The sequence below is a fragment of the Solenopsis invicta genome, chromosome 8 (genome assembly GCF_016802725.1).
Source record: "Solenopsis invicta isolate M01_SB chromosome 8, UNIL_Sinv_3.0, whole genome shotgun sequence".
NCBI classification, from domain to species: Eukaryota; Metazoa; Arthropoda; class Insecta; order Hymenoptera; family Formicidae; genus Solenopsis; species Solenopsis invicta.
The window spans coordinates 23,689,339-23,709,570 of record NC_052671.1 but is presented as its reverse complement, the minus strand read 5'-3'; the positions used below and the strand labels follow the sequence as shown (position 1 = coordinate 23,709,570).

Here is a 20,232-nt window from a genome sequence, read left to right as displayed (position 1 = left end):
TTGTCACTCATATACGAATATTGCGAGAAATATCACTGTGCCTCAGTGGTCGAGGTGGTAAGACGCCAGGACCGGAGATTCCAGAGGTGCCAGGTTCAAACCCTAGGTAGGGTGTTATTTTTCGCAATAAATTTCTTTAGTTTTTTCAGGGGGGAATGAATATATAGATGCAAATAATAGTATCAATATTATATTAAATTAATTAATTTAATAAAAATCGTGATATTACTAACTCTTATTCGATATGCTGTGTTACGACCGGAAAAACAATTTGGCGCATATTCTGGTTGAATTCAAAGAAGTATATAAAATCACACAAATAAATATAGGCACTAAGATTTAGCTACAACCAAAGAAGACCTTCTTATCATCATTGTGTTGTTACATTATCAGTCCAAAACATATCTCTACTAAACACATTTCTTATAAATTAATATAATATATGACCTATTTTTTAATATAAGTTGTTGATAATATTACTTACATTTTCAGGGATACTAGGTAGTTGAAACTGCTTTGGACTTTGACAAATAAAATTCTGAAAAAAAAAAAAAAAAAAAAAATGTTTTCAGTTCATTAAAAGAATTTTAATATTAAGAAATATTAGGAAACAGTTTATATAGCACATAGATAACATTAAATTAGGGATGCAGAAGTTATAAAATTATTAACATTACAAGTTTGAATGTTCGTCAAATTGGCTTTACAGAAGTAAAAATTCTCTTACATATTTAAAGTACTCACAAGAATAATTATGGGGAGACTCAATTTAAGAACAAAATAAAAATTTTGAATTACCAACATACACTTTAAAAAATGTTTTACTCTTAAGATTGAACCTACCGGTATTTATTCTTGTTTGTATTTTAAACTTGTAAAAGAGTTTTTATTTCTGTAAAGTCAATTAAAAAAAATTTCAATCTGTGATGTAGTTTCATCACTTCAGGATTTTTTAAATATACTTGTTAATTTGACTAATTATAATAAATTATAGTTCTTAACAATTAATTTACCACTGTAGAATTTGGCAAAGGAATAGATATGGAACTTCCAGGTACTGGAACTCCACAGGTATATATATTTTCAAGAAATTTCCAGAGATCTTCTCCGCTGGCATTGCTGGTTAAAGATGCAATGTGATTCAATAGCCTACGAATGAAATCAAGTTTAATATTTTTATATATTCCGGACATGCATATGAGCGTTTAACTTGAACAGATGAGTATGACACATCTATCTACAGATCATCATAAAACTAATCGTCTTTTTTTATAAATATTATTGAAAAGATTGTCTAACTTAAAAAAGTAGAAAGAAATCACGAGGATCTTTATTCATATATCTTATGATACATATGGACTGTATGTACACATATGTACATACTTAACAAAGATACTTTACAAAGATAAAAAACATACGCCAAATACATAAGCGTTTAAAAGTTCCTTTACAAAAAAAACCTTTCAAAAAAAGGTTTTAAAAAAGCCGACCATCAAAAGTGTATGCAAGAAAAGTAAAAAAATTTATTTAATTAAAAGATAACTGGTCAAAAATGAATGAGAGCAATACAATTATCTAAGTTCTAGTAAAAAAAAAACTACTAAGAAAGACTATGAAAAATCTTATAAAGTATTTGCAATAATATAAAATTTATTTATTCAAAAGTTAACTGGTTAAAAAATAATGAGATATATTGATACAATTAGTCAAATATATCCTTAAAAGAACTTCGAAAAGATTGATAAACCATTGCTTTTTAATGCGATCATTCTAAATTTTTGCTTGAACTCATTGATCATTTTACGAGTCATTTTACTTACTTTATGCTCGTTTTATGTGTATTTAAAATTTAAATAAAGGACAATAAATTTATTAAACTTATGGTGAGAATATATTTAACTTTTGTTACATATACTTTTGGATGCATTAAACTTTTGGTGAATGTAGTTGTAATATATATTATATATTTATATTAAACACACATCTTTACATTAATTTATACGACGGCTTCCAACCGGCAAGTGCATCCAACCAAATTCGCTATATGGAAACTATATCCTACTGTAATATGGTCTACTTGCTGTTTATAAGTAGTTGGTACATGGAGAATTGAAGAAATAACTTATGTATAGTATGCTATACATAAGTTTTTAGTGTGACTTATTTACAACAGTTGACTGCAGTTCATATATTTCGTTGTTAACAATAAGATCCAAATTAAAATTTTCGTGATTATATTTTTTATGATCTAATTTTTCGTGGGAAAGTTACTGTTTTTTATAACTATATGGAATGATGTTTATTAGTCTCCACAGTTCATGTTATTGTTTATATTTATACTTTCTACAGCAGTATTTGGTTTCATCTTGTTTATAACCAAGAAAGGAAATTCTTTATAAGGTAGAATCAGTATGACCAGCCTAAATGATGAGTACACATTGATTGTAACGTTTTTTATCTTTATTACTTCAAATCATAAATTCTAATCCATATATTCAATTGCGATTAATAAGTTGTAATCTTAAAAAAGGAAAAGTTAAAATAAATCAATTATTTGGTGAATGGCTTGTTGATAAAAATAGTTCTTTGTGTATTCTTATATGTTGATATGTCAATAAACTTTATAAAAGTAACATTAGATCACTTTATTATTCATTTCTCTAATACTTTTTGTAAAAAAACAGAAAAATGTATAATTAGACCACATTGAGTACATATGTACTCAATATGAACTAAATAATAACCTTTCTAAAAATCTTCACTATGCCCATGTAGATATTTGAAATTGTCCTATATTTTAAATTAATGTTTAGAAATGTTTCCTATTTCTCTCTCTTTCTCTTACTGAATCTGGTTACTACTTACTAAATCTAGTCATCACTTTTCAATTTTGAGCTCAATAAAAAATTTAAAAAATCTCAAAGTTTAGACTATAGAGTATAGTTACTTTAATTAAAATTTTATCATATATTTATTGAAAGTTCATCAAATTTAATAAAAATAAACGTCAAGCATTGAAATTTCATAAAAATTTTTCTACTAGGAAATAATGTTGAAAACCATTTACAGGATGAATCGTAATGTCCCGTTTTACCATAAGACATGACTTATCAGCTGCAATTGTAAGTTTGAACTTCCATGAACTGATATTTTTTGTGTAACACGTATTGCATAACCAATCAAAGATGTTCCAAGTTTTTTTATTGCACCTGTTTTAAAGGTTAATTGGTAACGCGTTACACAGAAAATGTAAGCCTATGGAACTCCAGTCTTACAGTTGCAGTCAGCAACTTATCTTTTATGGTAAAACGTTAGGACAACTATTATGATTCAACCTATAAATTATTATTGCAAATCGATAGACCAAAATGTTCTGTACATTTTAGATAAAATTTTAAAATATCACATTGAAAGTGTTAATTAACATTTTTTAAATTAATATACTAACTTATAAAATGTTTCGTGCCATGGAAGTGCACTCAGGACTATTAGAGCCGTTTCTGTTTTGGGATCATGACGGCAGAATCCAAAGGTCCATTTTGAATCTATGCTAGTGAGCACGAATGAAAAATGCTGTACCAACAAACTAAAACAGAAAATGTAATAAAGAAGCATTATAATACAAAAAATAAAGGTTTACAATAGCAAGATAATTGATGTTAACATACTTTTCAAATTCGCAAGGATATGCAAATTTGGGGACAGATTTAAGTATTTCTTCATCTGAAAAGGAATTTGGATATTTCTGAAGAATCCAAGCTGATTTCTCCCCTATTGGTGCAGCCACTTCGCAGAAGCATTCGAAGAGTTGTTTGACATTTTCTCTGAAAAAACCATAAAGAGTACAGATGTTTAAGAGATCTGAATAAAATACAGAGCTAAGATTTGAAAGTGTCACAAAAAATTTTAAAAGTAAGTTATATTTAATTATATTGCAATATTAATAAAATTCTTGTATAGAAAAGTTCTTAAATATTCTAAAAGATTTTAAGGTGGTTTTCCCAAAATTTTTGGAAAATACAACAAAAGAACAATATATAAAACAAATGAGCTAAGTGGACCATAGAGTGACAAATAAAAAAACAATATGGTTTTTCATTTAAGCTGTTGAATCTAACCTCAAAAAATTTTAATTTGTTGAAAAATATAAAAGTCAGCAAGAATATGAAGCTCTTAAATATTTAGCATCAATTTATAAATTATTATTGTTAAATTTTACAAATGTATTAAAAAATTTATTTTCCTACTAATAAAACATAATAATTCTCCTGTCTCTAATAATTCGTTTTGCTTGATAAAATAAAAAATTTAATAATATCTAAAAATAAAAGCACTAACAATGGAAACTATTTTAAATTTTGACTATTGCACTCGAAAGAAACTTGTTTGTTACATTTTTCAAGGACTTTCTCCAAGAGAATTTTGTATTCTTTGTATTACATTATAGTATTTTATTACTGGAAATAGTGAAATTTATGTAGAAAATATCTTTAAGCACCAATGTTTGCTTTGATTAAATAAATATGTTCAGTTATTAATTTGCATTGTTCATATATCAGTTGATTTTCACTTAATATTTTATTATAGTTTATATTTTTATTAACTTTTATTATTCTTATATATTTAACAGCTTTACATGCTAATTCTAATACTTTCTTAATAAATTAAAACTTTAAAAGGTCAGAGGTTAGAATCAGATTTAACAGCTCAAAAATTGTAAAACAAATATATACCACTTTACTTGCCATTGGTCCACTTTATCCATCATCCTTTTCCTTTAACTCTGATACTCTATCTTTAAAATTAAGCTATTTTGGACATATGGTCGTGAAGTTTTTATCTTAAATTAAGATGAGGAACCACTATCAAATTTTTTAGAATACTTAAGAAATACCCTGTATTTTATCTTAAAAATTTTAGATTTTATGAAAAAGTTTATACAAGATATATTTTGTCAAACGAAGTGAAGACATTCTGTATTACAAAATCATGTAACTGCAACACAAAGCTATGCTACCGTCACGTCTTGCTCAAAAGAAATTTATATCAGAATTTGAAATTTATTTGACACAAGGCGAAGCACTTACCTTAATCTCGATCCCATGATAACAGCTGAAAAAAAAATAAGTACTCCGGATGATCTTGACGTCTATACGGCATCGTACTGCATGACAGTGATATATTCCACTCGGGTGAATTTTATAAACGTCATAGCCGCATGTCGCTGACACTTGGTCGCTTTCACTGATCGTAGGTAGCGTTTGCAGATCTCTATTCTTCTCCCTCTCGCGTGAAACTCGAACTGTAAAAGATTAACGCCTACCGACTACCAACACGAGATGAGGTGAATAGATACGTTACATACGGTAAGTAATAGCGTTTTCGACTGCAGTGGTTTTTAAACACTGAACTCTATACATACTGGAAAGATCCGTCTAATAGAAATCGTAGGCTTGTTTTCTATTCCTGCACTAGACTGCACTGGAACGTTCCATCTTGCTTTCACTAACTTTTAAATATATATCTATTTCATTTTAAGTGTACACTAATTCAGGGAGTTCAGGAACAGAAAACAAACGGCGTGTGTAAAAGGCTGGTCAGAGAGAGAGGTTACATTATGTTGACTGTCTCTTTTCTTCTTAAGCTTTTGAAACTCGCCATTTTTGATGGTAACAATCATGGCATAAGAAGAAAGGTGAGGCAAGTAACCAGATGCGCATTAGATCATATGTCTCGACCAATCAGAATTGGGTTCAAATGAACCGCGTTGAATCACCTTTCTTTTTACACGATGGGTATGTATATGCATACATACATATATACACACACTGCGATAGCCCACCAACCAATCATCTTGACTTATCTAAAGCAACCAACGGAAAAACTCTAGGCATCGGCCACTGTAAATAGTAGTGTGCCATCGGTCCCGTGGGGGTGCGCACGATTGGACACCACCACTCACAGCGGCCGATGCCTAGAGTTTTTCCGTTGGTTTGGTTGGATAAGTCACGATGATTGGTTGGTGTCCAATCGTGCTGTGTCCAAAAGAGTGTCACCCGTGCTATTGGAATCCGCCCATATTTTGAACAGTGTAATGAAATGTAGTATGGTACAAGTTTTAAATCAAAATATATAAAAAAAAAACATTTATAAAACAAAGGATAAAGAATAAAAATAAGCGCAGAATTATTTGAAAAAGATATTTGTAGAACATGTATATCGTAAGAGGTAATTTATTAAATATAGATATATAATTTATTATATTTACTATAAACATTTTGGACACTTTCATCGTTACTTCCCCTAAAGCGTAGTCATATTTTCTGCAACAAATGCAGTCAAATTATTAATTATTATAAATACACATATGTACACATGACCACTTTTAGAGGCAGTTTTGCTAGGCGATAACAAAGTTAAAAATTTCCCTTTATCGTTAAATAAAACGACAAATTTGAATTCATTAACTTTGATTATACTAGATTGAAACATTAACCTTCTCATCCATTTACATTTAAAAATAAAAGACAATGTTTTATAAATTGTAATTTTGTTTTCAAAAACTTAAAATCAAGATTTTTAATTTGCATCAATATGGAAGCAATCTCGGCGATGAAATTCATAAATTCCCTCGTATCGCCGGAATTAAAGTTTTTTTCACTTGCGGATCCCATCTGAAGCAACATTTCTAAAACAAAAAGTAATATGTAAAAAATCAAGTTTTAATTTAAAAAAAAAAAAAATATATATATATATATATATATACAATTTAAATAAAAATTATAGAAAGTGTATATTGTTATTAAACGTACTGGTCAATAATCTTTCAATATCGAAAGATTGTATACTCAAAAATATCAAAATGATATTTATTAGTCAAATCATTAAACTGACAAATTACGTCGAATTTAACTTACTATAAAAGCATTGTTGTTGGATTTTCTATCAAATCTTTAAAAGCGGCTAACCATTGTGCTCCTACCGCCCCGTCAACAGTACGATGATCGCAGCTGGCAGTTACAGACATGTATTGGGCAGTCGTGAATCTGTCAAAATTTATTTGTCAGTAATTCATAATCGATTTGTGTATAATACAATTAAAATTGAGACTAGTATATACTTAGCAAGATCTTAATGTTAAAATAATGTTTCTTATGTAATTTTATATACAATTTCTTTCAAAATATATGCCATTACTTTCAGTTTCAAACACAGTTCTTAAATTGAATCAGAAAAGTAATATCACAAAATTAAATTATCAATATTCGCATACTATAAATAACATATAAATTTCTAACAAACGCACAATATTTGCCGTTATTTATGTAAAATTATTTGAATAATCATCTGGAGATCTTGACAGAAGAGCTGCACATTTGCTCTCTGTGCTAAAGATCTGGATTTAAATCCGTCTAAAATATATTAGATTTTTAATTGACCACTGATTTCTGGTAGCTTTGCATAAAAGGTGCATTTAATACATGACATTTAATGCAGTAATGTTTGCTCACCAATATAAACGGTTAGAAGTCAATTATGATTTGTTGATAGCTTAAGATCTAATAACATTAAATTAATAATAAGTTTGAAACATGTAAAGCAACTATACAAGTAACTATTATTTTAGTTACTAATTATTTAAAAAATGTAACAAAGTTAGATTACAGTTACAAAACAAAGGGAATCTAACTGTAACTCGGTTACAAGTAACGAGTCACTTCCCATCCCTGTATTTAAGATGTATTGTATCCCGATTTTGGATGTGGATGTTGTCTGGATTTGCTCAGAAATGTTATAAGACGTTGCAATAATTTACCCTTTCTCATTTTTGGTGGGTATCAGTCTAGTCTCCGTGGCGCCTACAGCAAGAATGATAGACTGTGGAGGATTTATTATAGCAGAAAAATTTTTAATTCCAAACATGCCCAAATTGGATACGGTGATCGTTCCTCCTTGGAACTCATGTGGTTTTAATTTTCCTTCTCTCGCTTTCGTGGCCAATGCTTTTACATCTTTACTGATTTGAACTATACCTTTCGTGTCGGCACCAAACACTATAGGAGTAATTAGACCGCTATCTGTGCTCACTGCCACACTAACATCCACGTTGTTATATCTAAAAGATGTAACGATATTCAGCATAAAATATTGCAACATATATTCAAATATAAATAGAATCAAAGAATTTTCTACAAAACAGTCTATTTAAAAAAATTTGAATTACTACTCAAATAATTCTCTATCAGTAGCTAACATCGTTCACGATGTTATTTTGTTCAAGAATCAAGCAAAAAATGGTAAATATAGATATAAATATAAAATTTTCACAAGATCAAACAAATCCAGAAGTTTCGAACTTTGTTCTTAGATCTATTAAATGTATGTCTAAAAAAATTTCTATATTTACACAATAAACAGTATAAAGACAAAATTTTTTTGTATTCTTAAAAATTTAACTTTTTGAACTTGTTTGGTTTTTGCAGGGAACCCTTCTTCAATTACATACAAATATTCGATAAATATATTAAATAACATATTACTGTTTTAATATCCAATATAATAATATAATAAAATACTCACTGTCGAATTACATTTCCTAACCAAGCACTGTTGCCTTCTGGTACCTTTTTACAAGCCATTGCCATTCCTTTGATGATAATGTCATTTACGCTCAATTTTATTTTATCCTTCTCTAATAATTTATTAAATTGTTCTCGCATTGCTAATGCAGCATCCATTTTTACGTCTACTGAGAGGTAATAATGTGGGATCGTTTGTTTGCTCTCCAACAAGCGTTTAGCAATAACCGCGCGTATATTCGATACAGGAATATCTACTCCGGTTGGTGCGCCAACCGTGGTTGCCGCTGGTTGTACCGGCGCACCTGCCAAATCTTTGGATGTTACAGAACCATATAATCCCGTTCCTTTTAGACCCTATAAGGAATGGAGAGAATATTAAAAAAATATAAGTTTCATATTTATAAAATTTGCGTAAAAATAAACGCGTAGACTATGTTAATTCAATATTAGCTGAAGTTAATAATAATAAAAAAAAATATTATGAAAAAATTAAAAGAGCAGAGATAAATAGAAAGAAAAGTAAAATAGCTTGTACATGCTTCGTTTAACTTATAAATTAGCATTTGTAAACTAAGTATCATATAATCTTGTTTCTTTTAGACTTTATAAGGAATAGAGAGCATACGTAAAGAATAACAAAATTTGGTGACTATAAATTATTCTCTTTCTTTCTTTCTCTCTCTCTCTCTCTCTCTCTCTCTCTCTCTCTCACATAGAAAAATAAATGCATAAATCACAGTTGGGTAATGTTCCCTGTAACGTCATTATCATTACTTTATTTTTTTAAATAAAGATTCTTATTTTCTTTGTCGATAATGTCGTTACGTTTTTATAATAATAGTAACAAATTTACCGTTACTTTAGTAATCGTATATACAGGGGTTGAACAAAATAATATGAACACCTATTCTGACTCCGAAAAATACGCGTAATTCAAAAGAGTGCAACTTTGTCAAAAATAATTGTAGAAAAATTTAAAAAAAAGCATTTTAAAGTTTGAAATCTCTGATTTTGAAATTGATAAGTCATTAAACGATTTACAGATTGTTTACGAAATTACACGGATTTAAATGGGAATGCGTCAAATCTCAAAATATTTTACAAACTTTGCAAACCTCCACGACGCAAAATAAAAATTGCACGCAAATGCGGTTCACAGCATTCAAAAGCGTGGATCTTTACTTTTAATTTGCGTTTTTGATAAGCGTTGTACGATTTTTTTTTACTGAGTTAGGCAACACTAAAGCAAAAATGGCCTCTTTTGCTTCAATGTTGTATAACTCAGTTTATAAAAGTCGTACAACGTTCAATAAAAACGCAAATTAAAGATAAAGATTCACGCTTTCGAATGGTGTAAACCGCATTTGTGTGCGTTTTTTAATTCACGTCAAATAAATTCGCAAAATACATAATAATTTTTGGCGCATCTTTATTTTTATCCGTATAGCTCCGTGAAAAATCAGTATACGTTTTCAAAGTCGATATTAAAATTGTATGTAGAAAGATTAAGCTGTAAAATGCGTTTTAAAACATTTGATTTATCATTTTTGTTGTTATATATTTATCATGTTATACATTTTTTTGGAGAGTAATTGTAGGTGATCTTTAATTTTGCTGTTGAACGCTCACTTAATCTTTGTTGAAGTCGATATTTGAACTTCGTAAAAAAAAAAGTATAAAACGATCTTCCAGGGCTTATTTTAAAGGGCAAAACCTTTCGATTATTTAAGTTGATTTTTCTCGAGAATTCTTTTACACTAGGAAGTGAAGGAAAAAATTCAAGAAAAAGAGGTCATTTTTGCTTCAGTGTTGCCTAACACAATGAAAAATCGTACAACGCTCATCAAAAACGCAAATTAAAAGTAAAAATCCACGCTTTCGAAACCTGTAAACCGCATTTGCGTGCAATTTTTATTTCGTTTCGTGGAGCTTTGCAAAGTTTGTAAAATATTTTGAGATTTGACTGTAACTTTCAAGCGTCACAACTCGAAAACACAAATAAACTTTCTTGTAGTGTTTTGGAAAAGTCTCAAAATAAGCTACAAGAATATGCAATAAAAAATATAGATTGTTAGAGAAGTACCGATACCCTTTAATTAGGGAACTACCGATACTCTAATATTGTATTTTTTATTGCGTATTCTTGTAGCTTATTTCGAGACTTTTCCAAAACACTACAAAAAAGTTTATTTTTGTTAAATACTTTCCGAGTTGTGACGCTTGAAAATTACAGTACGCCGTAGCTTTCAAGCCTCACAACTCGGAAAGTGCTCAACAAAAATAAACTTTCGTGTAGTGTTTTGGAAAGGTCTCGAGATAAGCTACAAGAATACGTAATAAAAAGTTGGCAGTCCCATTTAAAAAATTGAAAGTGTCCTTCACGTGACCTTCAAGCAACTATTCAAGGTTAAATTAATGACACCATCTTATGTCCCCCTCGAAACCATGCAACTTTTGTCTGAAACATTTTTCTGTAAAACGTATATTTCCCTAGATATTTAGGTGTTCCGACCTTTTTGGGACACCCTGTATATACATACATGTGTTCGTGAACTAGGAGATTTACCGCTTTAAGAACATAGAAGAGATAAAAAGAGACAAAAGTCTTATATCATTTTGCAATTTTCGCAATAGTTAACGAGCTATAAATTAATAAAAATAGCAGATTTAGTTCCGTCCGCCGCTAAATTCAGTCGCGCGATCGTGGTTGCCAAGCGCGCGGAGAGTTGTTTTCTAACATGGCTGCGCAAGAACGGCGCGTAACGCTGGTTTCCCGCTTTGAATCGTGAATATCCTCCGTCATTCTTATCAAAACGAAATTTTTGAACAGCATAGAAAAACTTTTTTGCGTATGTAGGTGCGCAATATTATTTAATGTTAAATAATATTTTAATTAATATACTATAATGTAAAATCACTTAAATTAAGATTATGTTAAATAGTATTTTTGAAATATTAACGTAAATAAGTACTTTCTTCAAATTAAATTAAATTTACGTACAAAATAGAGTATGTAAAATTTCGTACCACACACAAAAAGGAGTTTAAATGTATCATTTATTATTATTATAATTGTATAAAGAAACATTTATTACTTTAAATCTCAAAACTATAAGAATATTTTTATAATATTACAGTAATAAATATTAAAATAATACATCATGAATATGTAAATAAACATGTAACATTAATAGAATATTTCTGTGATACTAAAAAGTATTAAATAATATTTAAGGAATATTTATAGTAATATTATTTTAATTTTTAATAATATTCATGTAATATTCTAGGAATAATAATTCTATGAACGCTCGTTTTTCTACAACGCAAAATATAAAAAAAAGGACAGGAAATTTACGAGTAAATTAATTGATCCTATAATTTACATAAATATTGATAAAATAGTGTTGTGTCATCCTCGGAACACAGTTACAAAGACATTTCTGACAATACTACTTTATCAGTTTAATTCTTTCCAACATTATATTAATTACTTTAAAATGCCTAGATCAGTTACCATTTCAATTGAAATTTATTGGTTTTACTTTTTAACGAACTATCTTGACTTAACGGAATTCTTGCCTCCGATCGACGAATGATGTTACGGAAAATTTTTATCGCGTTGACTTCTGAAGACCCGGGCTAAATCTAAGTGTTGTCGTATGTATTCTAGCACGTATGATGTACGCAGCTCAAAATTGTTATTATGCGGGTTGAAATAATTTCTGCAATGCCAGAATATTTGTAAATTATATAAAACTGATGAAGACTTATATAGTCGAAACGTCTGTGTAATAAATTCGGAGAAGAATAAATTTTTAACGCTTATGTAATTTATAAAATCAATTAATTTGCTTCTAAATTTGGCTGTTATTTTCTTTACATTTTGCGTTGTAAAAGAACAAGTATTCGTAGAATTATTATTCCTATAATATTATATAAATATTATTAAAAATTAAAATAATATTAGTATAAATTTTCAAAAAATATTATTTAATACTTTTTAGTATCACAGAAATATTCTGTTAATGTTACATGTTCATTTACATTTTCTTGATGTGTTACTTTAATATCCAAGTAATATTATAAAAGTAATATTCTTATAGTTTTGAAATTTAAAATAATAAATGTTTCTTTATACAATAATAATAATAATAATAATAAATAGTTTAAACTCATTTACACTCTTTTTTTTTTAGTGGTACGAAATTTTACGTACTCTATTTTGTACGTAAATTTATTTTAATTTGAAGAAAGTATATATTTACATTAATATTTCAAAAATACTATTTAATATAATCTTAATTAAAATGATTTTACATTGTAGTATATTAATTAGAATATTATTTAACATTAAATAATATTGCGCGCCTACATATACGCAAAAGTTTTTTTATGCTGTTAAAAAATTTCGTTTTGATAAGAATGACGGAGGATATTCACGGGAACTCAGAACGGGAAACCAACGTTACGTGCCGTTCTTGTGCAACCATCGCTGTTAGAAAACAACTCTCCACACGTTTGGCAACCACGGTCGCGCAGTTGGATTTGGCGGCGGGCGGGACTAAATCCGCTATTTTTATTAACTTATAACTCGTTAACTATTGCGAAAATAGCAAAGTGATATAAGACACTTTTGTCCCTTTTCATCTCCTCTATATTCTCAAAGCGGTAAGTTCCTTAGTTCGCAAACACCCTGTGTATGTATATATATATATATATATATATATATATATATATATATAGAGGAGACCGGGGCAAATCGTTAGACGGGGTAATTCGATAATTGGAAATATCTTTTTATGGGTACATATTAAAAATTTACTTTGAACACTGTAAACATGTCCTAATGTAACGATGTTGCTAACAAAGTTTTGTTGGTAACGGCGTCATATTAATGTCGTAGTAGTAAAAAATGTGTTTTGCGACAGTCGAAGTAATTTCTGATAGTCAGCATTTCTTCGAAATTTAAATAAGATAATAAAGTTTTTTTTTGAAAACTTTAAATGTATCGTGTACAGTTGAATGTATTTGACACATTTCGTGTTTACTTTTTGCTGTGTGATGTCTATTTTTTTCGATCAACGCAATAATGCGCACAGTTGATGTTGGGGCTATTCGTAATACTGAGCACCGGGGCGATTTGTTAATACTGATTACAGCGCCTAACCTAAGTTGGGTAACCCTAACGCTTGGCTGTGTTACGAACGTCTGCGCTACGCAGAGTTAAGCATTGAGGTAAAGTTTTTCATTGAATTAGTTCAAACTTGATAATACTGTGTATTTCAGTACATAGAACATGAATATGAATATAAAATCGACGTTCTTAAGCAGGTAAAAAGTTATAAAGCGTTAAAGATTGACACTTGTGAAGTTAGGAAATCTGTCACACCGATGGCATAAAAAGACATGCGAACGTGTATGTTTGCATTTGTTTTTTGTAGTATACCTATTATCTTTTTTTAAATAAAAGAAAGTCTTAATAACAGCTTTTTTACAGTCTTTCAACTTGAAACACAAATTTCGGGATATTCCCGGACTAATTACGAATTACCCCGGGCTTGAAGCTAATTGTAATTTTTGGCATTGGTCGACATTTTTATATGTACTTCAAAGCAAGTACACTTCCATATTCTATCTATATCGGCATTGTGAAGGGGAAGATTCAACTTTTCAAACCGTGTTTCTTTTTTTATAATGAATATAGAACTCAGAAGACACAAAAGAAAAAAAGATCTAACGAATAGCCCCGGGCCCCCCCCATATATATATATATATACACACAAAATATAAAGAATTATAAGTTTAACATTAAAGAAAAACGTGCTGTATCGAGACGAGTTTAAATATTGTAAGTGTTAATATTAATTAAATATCAATACTTAACAAGTAAAAAAAAAACACGAATCGTTACTTTCTACGCAACAATAACGGTAACGTGTTGCTTTTATGAAGTAACGTTTCCAACCTTGCATTGAATGTATTAATGCAACATCAGTGAAAGTTAATAACAAAAAAAATATTGCAGAAAAATTGAAAGAGTGGAGGTATATAGAAAGGCAAATTGGTTCGTACTTGCCTCCATTCTTTCAATTTGATTTATAATTCAGCAATCTCGCGGCACCTGTAAACTAAGTCCTTTCTCAGCTGCTAATCTTCTTGCTAATGGGCTAGCATATGTTCTTTCTGCGGAAGGCGGTATGGAAGAAATTTTTGTCGTAACTGGGGGTGCGGTTGGTGGCGGTGGTGCCGCTGTAGGCGTCGGTGGTGTAGGTACTGCAGAAGCTGCTGGCGTAAGAGGAGGCGCAGTCACTGTATCGTCTTTAAAATCTTTAAATGCTGTCACGTTAGATTCATCTTGTACAATAATGCAAACCAGTTTCCCTATTGGTACATTCTTCGTTCCCGCGGGTACCAAGATTTTAGCTAGATAACCTTCTTCAGGAGTTTCAAACCCCATGGTGGCTTTGTCCGTTTCAATCTCTGCTAGCAAATCACCTTCATTCAACTTGTCACCTTAAGGACCAAATATAGAAAGTTAGTTGGTGCGTTTAAGAAATAATTTTATACCTTTATATCAATAAAAATCTACAGCTTTTAGAGTTGGGCAAGTTAATGTATTTTTTAAATTAAATTAAGTTAAAATTAATGACTCATAAAATTAATTTAATTACGTTAAAAGTTACATGAACAAAAAACTAGTTAAATGTAAAAATTAAGTTAAATTAAAAGTTAACTTTAAAAAGCATTATTCATATTAAATAAAAAATTCAGTCTTTAACCCTTTCAAGATGGTACCATCAACTGATGGTACACATGTGTACTTCTAGACTAGAGTCTCGAAAGGGTTGAAGTCAGATTATGCAAAACAATTATAGTATGAATCATCAAATACATGTGATATTTCATTTGGAAATTAAGTTTATACAAAGTAGCAAAGAAATATTATTTTTTTATGTGAGAATGTATTTTTTCTTTTATAATTTTTTTTTAGCAAATTTGCAAATAAGATGCAGGTCAATTAACCAAACAATAAGACGGAAGTATATTATAAAAATAGTACATATATTGAAATACTTCAAATATTACATATCAATAAAATGAAACGTTTCCTTTACTTACAAGGAAAAAGATGAAAGCCCTCAGATTTTGATGAGCCTGTGTTGTAGTATAGATCAAAATAAGAAACACAGACTTTTTTATACGTGCTTGTTTTCACTGGGGAGGGGGAGGGCATTTCTTTGAAGAAAATTAGGTTTTTCTTTCAAAGCGTATATCATCAAAACTGCAGGAGATACAAAAAAATGTTCTCAATGAATGTTGAATGGCTTGTAGAGTACCTTATAACAATAAAATAATAATAAAAAAATAAAATATTTTTTAAATTATTGTTGTAAGTACTCCTCAAGTCCTTCAACTTTCATTCAGAACATTTTTTTGTATCTCTTATAATTTCGACAATATATACTTCGAAAGAAAAACACTGATTTTCTTCAAAGGGATATTTTGCTCCATAAAAATGAAAATGAGCACTGTAAAATAATTCAAAGTAAAAATGTAAAAAATTACGTATCCCTTATTTTTATCTGTATTACAACAGATTGAAGGCTCAGTAAAATCGGAGAGAGACGTTTCCATCTTTTTCCTTGTTACTCTTTCTCAATCGTAGAAAAGTCAATTTACTAAAATGATTTAATTCTATTAAAATAATTTAAATTACTTTTAAATTAAATTAATTTTACAAGCCATTAACTTAATTTAGTTTAAAAAATATATTAACTTACCCATCTCTGAAAGCTGTAGATTTTGATGTAATTTAAATTACATTTTGATCAATGTACATAAAATTTGTGTATAAAGAGTAAAAATACAATTTTCTAACAAATTACTCTAGTAAATTATATATTCGCACAAGATTTCAGGTTTTCATTTACATAAATCGTTTTTTAATGTTTGACACATGATGCCAAACAGAACATATTTTCATCTCCAAATGAATAATTTGTTTGAAAATTGTATTGTATTTTAATTTTTATACACAAATTTTTGTGTACAGACTAAAGTATAATTTAAACTATATCAATTGTCAATGTTTAACTTTATGACAAAACCTCTGTTTTATTAATTGTTACTGTATGGTAAGAAATAAATTATTAATTATGTTACTGTATGGTAGAAAATAAATAATTTTAAATGATTACTGTTAGACGTTTTTTATGATTGAGAAAGACTACGTAAAGTCATAACATTTCGTTTTATTGATATGTAATATTTAAAGTATTTCAATATATACACTACTCTTATAATATTCTTATTTATCAGTTAATTGCTCTTTATCCTATTTGCGAGTTTGTTTTAGCATACATGAGTCATTATTTTTGTTTTGATTTTTTTTGCATAAATTTTTAACTTGGAAGAAAAGTTATTAAATTAAAGTTTTCGTATTTCAGAAATAACTAGTTTAAGATAAAAATTAAATTATTTAAAATTAACTAAATTAAAAGTTATTATTTCACTTTATTTAATTTTAAATTTTTGTATTAGTTATTCAATTCTGACAGCTTTGAGATATGCCTCAATTGCATTTTCTTGAAAAAGGTTAATAAAAGATAACATTGGCTTTTGATAAAATTTTAAAAATCTATTTTTTATTAGATGCAGAATGTTTACATCAATTTATGATAGTGTTTTATACTTAAAGCCAATATTGTATGTTTATATCTATATATTATAATATTGATAGACTCTTACCCTCTTTCTTCTGCCAACTTATTATTGTTCCTGTTTCCATAGTGGGAGATAATGCTGGAAGCGGGACCTTGATATGATCAGGAAAATCAGTGTAAAACCTGAACTGTTGCTGCCATGGTGTCGAGACAAAACGCAGAGCATTGTGAAGCTGCAGCCTAAAACACGAAGGAATTAATATTACTGTCATCATAATTCTTCGTTTGTAACAAACAACAGTTATCCCTAGAATGGTATCATAAAAAAATTTGATGTACAGCCTCTAAATATTCTATTTTCTCCTATTCTAATTGTAAGTTACTTTGTTATGAGGAGACATTAGACTACATACATCTTATTATTTCAAGATTAAATTTAAAAGTGTTTTTATTTGTTCTTTTTCTTTAAGTTAATAATTAGATTATTTGTATGGATAAATCTAGGTTATAAATTTATAAATGTTATCAAGAAATTATCGTTATTAATTCGATTGTCATTTAGATTATAAATTTTGTGAAAAGTGTGAAATGTATGAAAATCTTGTGTTTCGTTAAGAATAGCCTATTTTCTTGGACATAAAATTTACGTGTCAACAATAATCTTGTACATTATTCAATAATGAAACCGTTCTAGAGTTATATAAGTCTTTCGATCCTTTGAGTCTACCCTAAAGAAAGATTGAAGCTCGAATACTACACGTGAGAGAACGAGGATCGTTCGTGTGAGATCACGTTGTAACTGATGTGAAATAACCTTAAAGATCGTTCCCGATCGCGAGATTCGAGAGATCCGTGAAGAGATTCGGGCGCGAGGACGACCCCGGGTAGGGAATGCGGTACCTCTGCTGATGTTTTCTGTGAAGACATCGGACGATGATGGTTCTGCTGCTGGATCGTACGGAACCACGGACGATCGCGCGTGCCAGCCCATTACGTAGGTTCGATGTGATTCGTATCATGCCTGTCGGGATTCTCGACGAATGTCACAAGTCGGTCTGGAGTCCTCGATGTATCCAAGGTGAATCTAAAACGAGCTCGCTCGTCCTAACGACGATTTTGCGAGTGGGCCGTCAACAAAATTTCAACGTATGTTGTGAAACGGGACCAGATGATGGACGATATTAAATGCTGAACTGAGAGGTCGTCGGCAAGGTCACGTGGTTCTACATCAGAGGCTAGGTTCTAGTCGTATGTATGTGTATGTACATACATCTACATTCTACGAGCGAAGATGAAAACGAAAAGTGGGGTCAGCGAGATTAACAGTCCGATGATGTTCTTTAACCAACATTTTTTAAGCGTGATCATAACTGATTGTAGCGCAAACGGAAATTGTCACGTAAATAGACAAACTGAATCTGTCGATTTTGCCACGATGGTAGAAATTTGAATTGTTCGAATAAATAACAATAACAATAACAACCACAACAATAATGTCAACAACAATAATAACAACAATAATAAAAATAAATTGTTCGGATGAAAATAGTAAAAATAATAAAAAAATGAATAATATATAAACCGTTCAAGAAATGTCATAAATATAACAAATTAACGTTTAACAAAATCAGGAAAAGTATACATCAATTTTTCTTTTTTCTGTTCTGCTAAAAAAATTTTTAATTAAACTTTTCACTATAACGCCGAATAACTTGTGTTTAATCCATTCTATTCATGAAAATTTTTCGAAATTTCAAAGAATCCTCAATTAATCCTTTATCTTTTTGTAAAAAAAAAGTTTGGATAGGACTTAATTATTCCGAGAAAGTGCGATTCAGACAGGCAAAACCGTCAATTTTTCTACGAACAGTGTTATTATCCCATACAGCACTGAAAATTCCAGCAACATTGCAGCAACGTTGCAATGTTGCAGATTGCAATGCAATATTACGGAGACATTGTAGAAACATAAATTAACAATGTGCCTGCAACATCGCATGGCATATGCCAGTAATATTTCGGAAACATTGCAATATCATAATTTTTTAATAAAGTAGTGGCAATAAAGAGCCAAAGCAGAATATTTGCGTATAATAATATATTAATTTAACTTATCCATAATTATTCATCCGCATTTAGCTAACTAAAATCGGGCGACGTTACTAAATTTTTCGCTGAATCTCTACATTCCCTAAGAATACAACCGTTCATATATCGACTGTAAGTCGACTCCAAGTCAGGCTTTCAAAGTTGATTGCAAATCGACTTTGCATAGACGTCTGCAGACATCCTTCAAATGTTGACTCTAAGACGTCTAGAAAAAGGCATGCGGTCCTGTGGTGCTGTGTGCATCATAGTATTGTTAAGAAACATAAATATTTATATCAATAGATGAAATAGGTTCATATATGAAGAAACCTCGATTTACAGCCCAATGAACAAACAATTCTTTTTAATTGTTTTTTTAATAAAAATTTTTTATATTTAATTTAATTATTGTATTATATTGATATATATTTTCTAATTGCATCTTATTTAAACAAATAACAGAAAGTTATTCCAGATGCTATTCTGCATTTGCAAAATTAGTAAAAAAAACTATAATTTTATGTTTGTTTATATAAATATTGTGCTTTAATTATACATATTTCATTTTTTCGATAACGTATGTTACGTTCCGACCGAGCGCGATCGCCGTTGGGCAGAATACGCGCGTTTCGGCGAAACTGGCTGTTTCGAAGCCTAAGCTTCGGGGGCTCCACAGCCCAGGAGCGGATCGCGTGGCCGGATTGCCCGGCGGCGGGCCCGATTCTCCGCGACCGACGGCCGAGAGGGGAGGGTTTTATAACTTTAAAAGATGTGTCGCGAGAGCGCAAGTATGGTTGCGTCAGGGTCCTTCCAAGGACTATCCCCTTCTCGGATTAAATACGTTATGAATTCTTCTAACTCGTGGGGACAGCGGTCACAATCGAGAGGGTGGCGGC

General features: G+C 29.9%; 3 protein-coding genes across 10 annotated transcripts in view; 1 reads left to right on the top strand and 2 right to left on the bottom strand.

Moving 5' to 3' along the window:
* LOC105203991 (DENN domain-containing protein 1A) overlaps positions 1–5,662 on the bottom strand; it is a 35,560-nt gene extending 29,898 nt beyond the window's left edge. For 2 of the 6 annotated variants that reach the window (XM_026141178.2, XM_026141181.2), the window contains exons 1-5: positions 5,088–5,404; positions 3,669–3,824; positions 3,449–3,586; positions 1,014–1,149; positions 485–538 (exon numbers count right to left, since the gene is read on the bottom strand). In XM_026141178.2, coding sequence (XP_025996963.2) covers positions 485–538; positions 1,014–1,149; positions 3,449–3,586; positions 3,669–3,824; positions 5,088–5,104 — 501 coding nt within the window. In that variant the 5' untranslated portion in view covers positions 5,105–5,404. Of the gene's footprint in view, positions 1–484; positions 539–1,013; positions 1,150–3,448; positions 3,587–3,668; positions 3,825–5,087 lie in introns of all 6 variants that reach the window. The other 4 variants (XM_026141180.2, XM_026141179.2, XM_039452704.1 and 1 more) reach the window with 4 other exon arrangements.
* The window catches only part of LOC105203969 (tRNA-dihydrouridine(20) synthase [NAD(P)+]-like), a 523,658-nt gene that overhangs the window by 435,824 nt on the left and 67,602 nt on the right, over positions 1–20,232 (top strand). The gene's annotated exons all lie outside the window — the stretch shown is intronic.
* Positions 6,216–18,482, bottom strand: LOC105197159 (dihydrolipoyllysine-residue acetyltransferase component of pyruvate dehydrogenase complex, mitochondrial). Of its 3 annotated transcripts, none has more exons than XM_026141185.2 (7): positions 18,063–18,482; positions 17,334–17,488; positions 14,707–15,098; positions 8,581–8,936; positions 7,817–8,116; positions 6,918–7,046; positions 6,216–6,688 (listed from the first exon to the last, which is right to left on the bottom strand). In XM_026141185.2, coding segments are annotated over exons 1-7 (1,446 nt in total). In that variant the 5' UTR covers positions 18,176–18,482; the 3' UTR covers positions 6,216–6,687. The 3 variants fall into 3 exon arrangements, with proteins under 3 accessions (XP_025996970.1, XP_025996968.1, XP_025996969.1); XM_026141183.2 differs by having other exon boundaries at positions 18,149–18,481; XM_026141184.2 differs by lacking the exon at positions 6,216–6,688 and having other exon boundaries at positions 6,917–7,046; positions 18,149–18,481.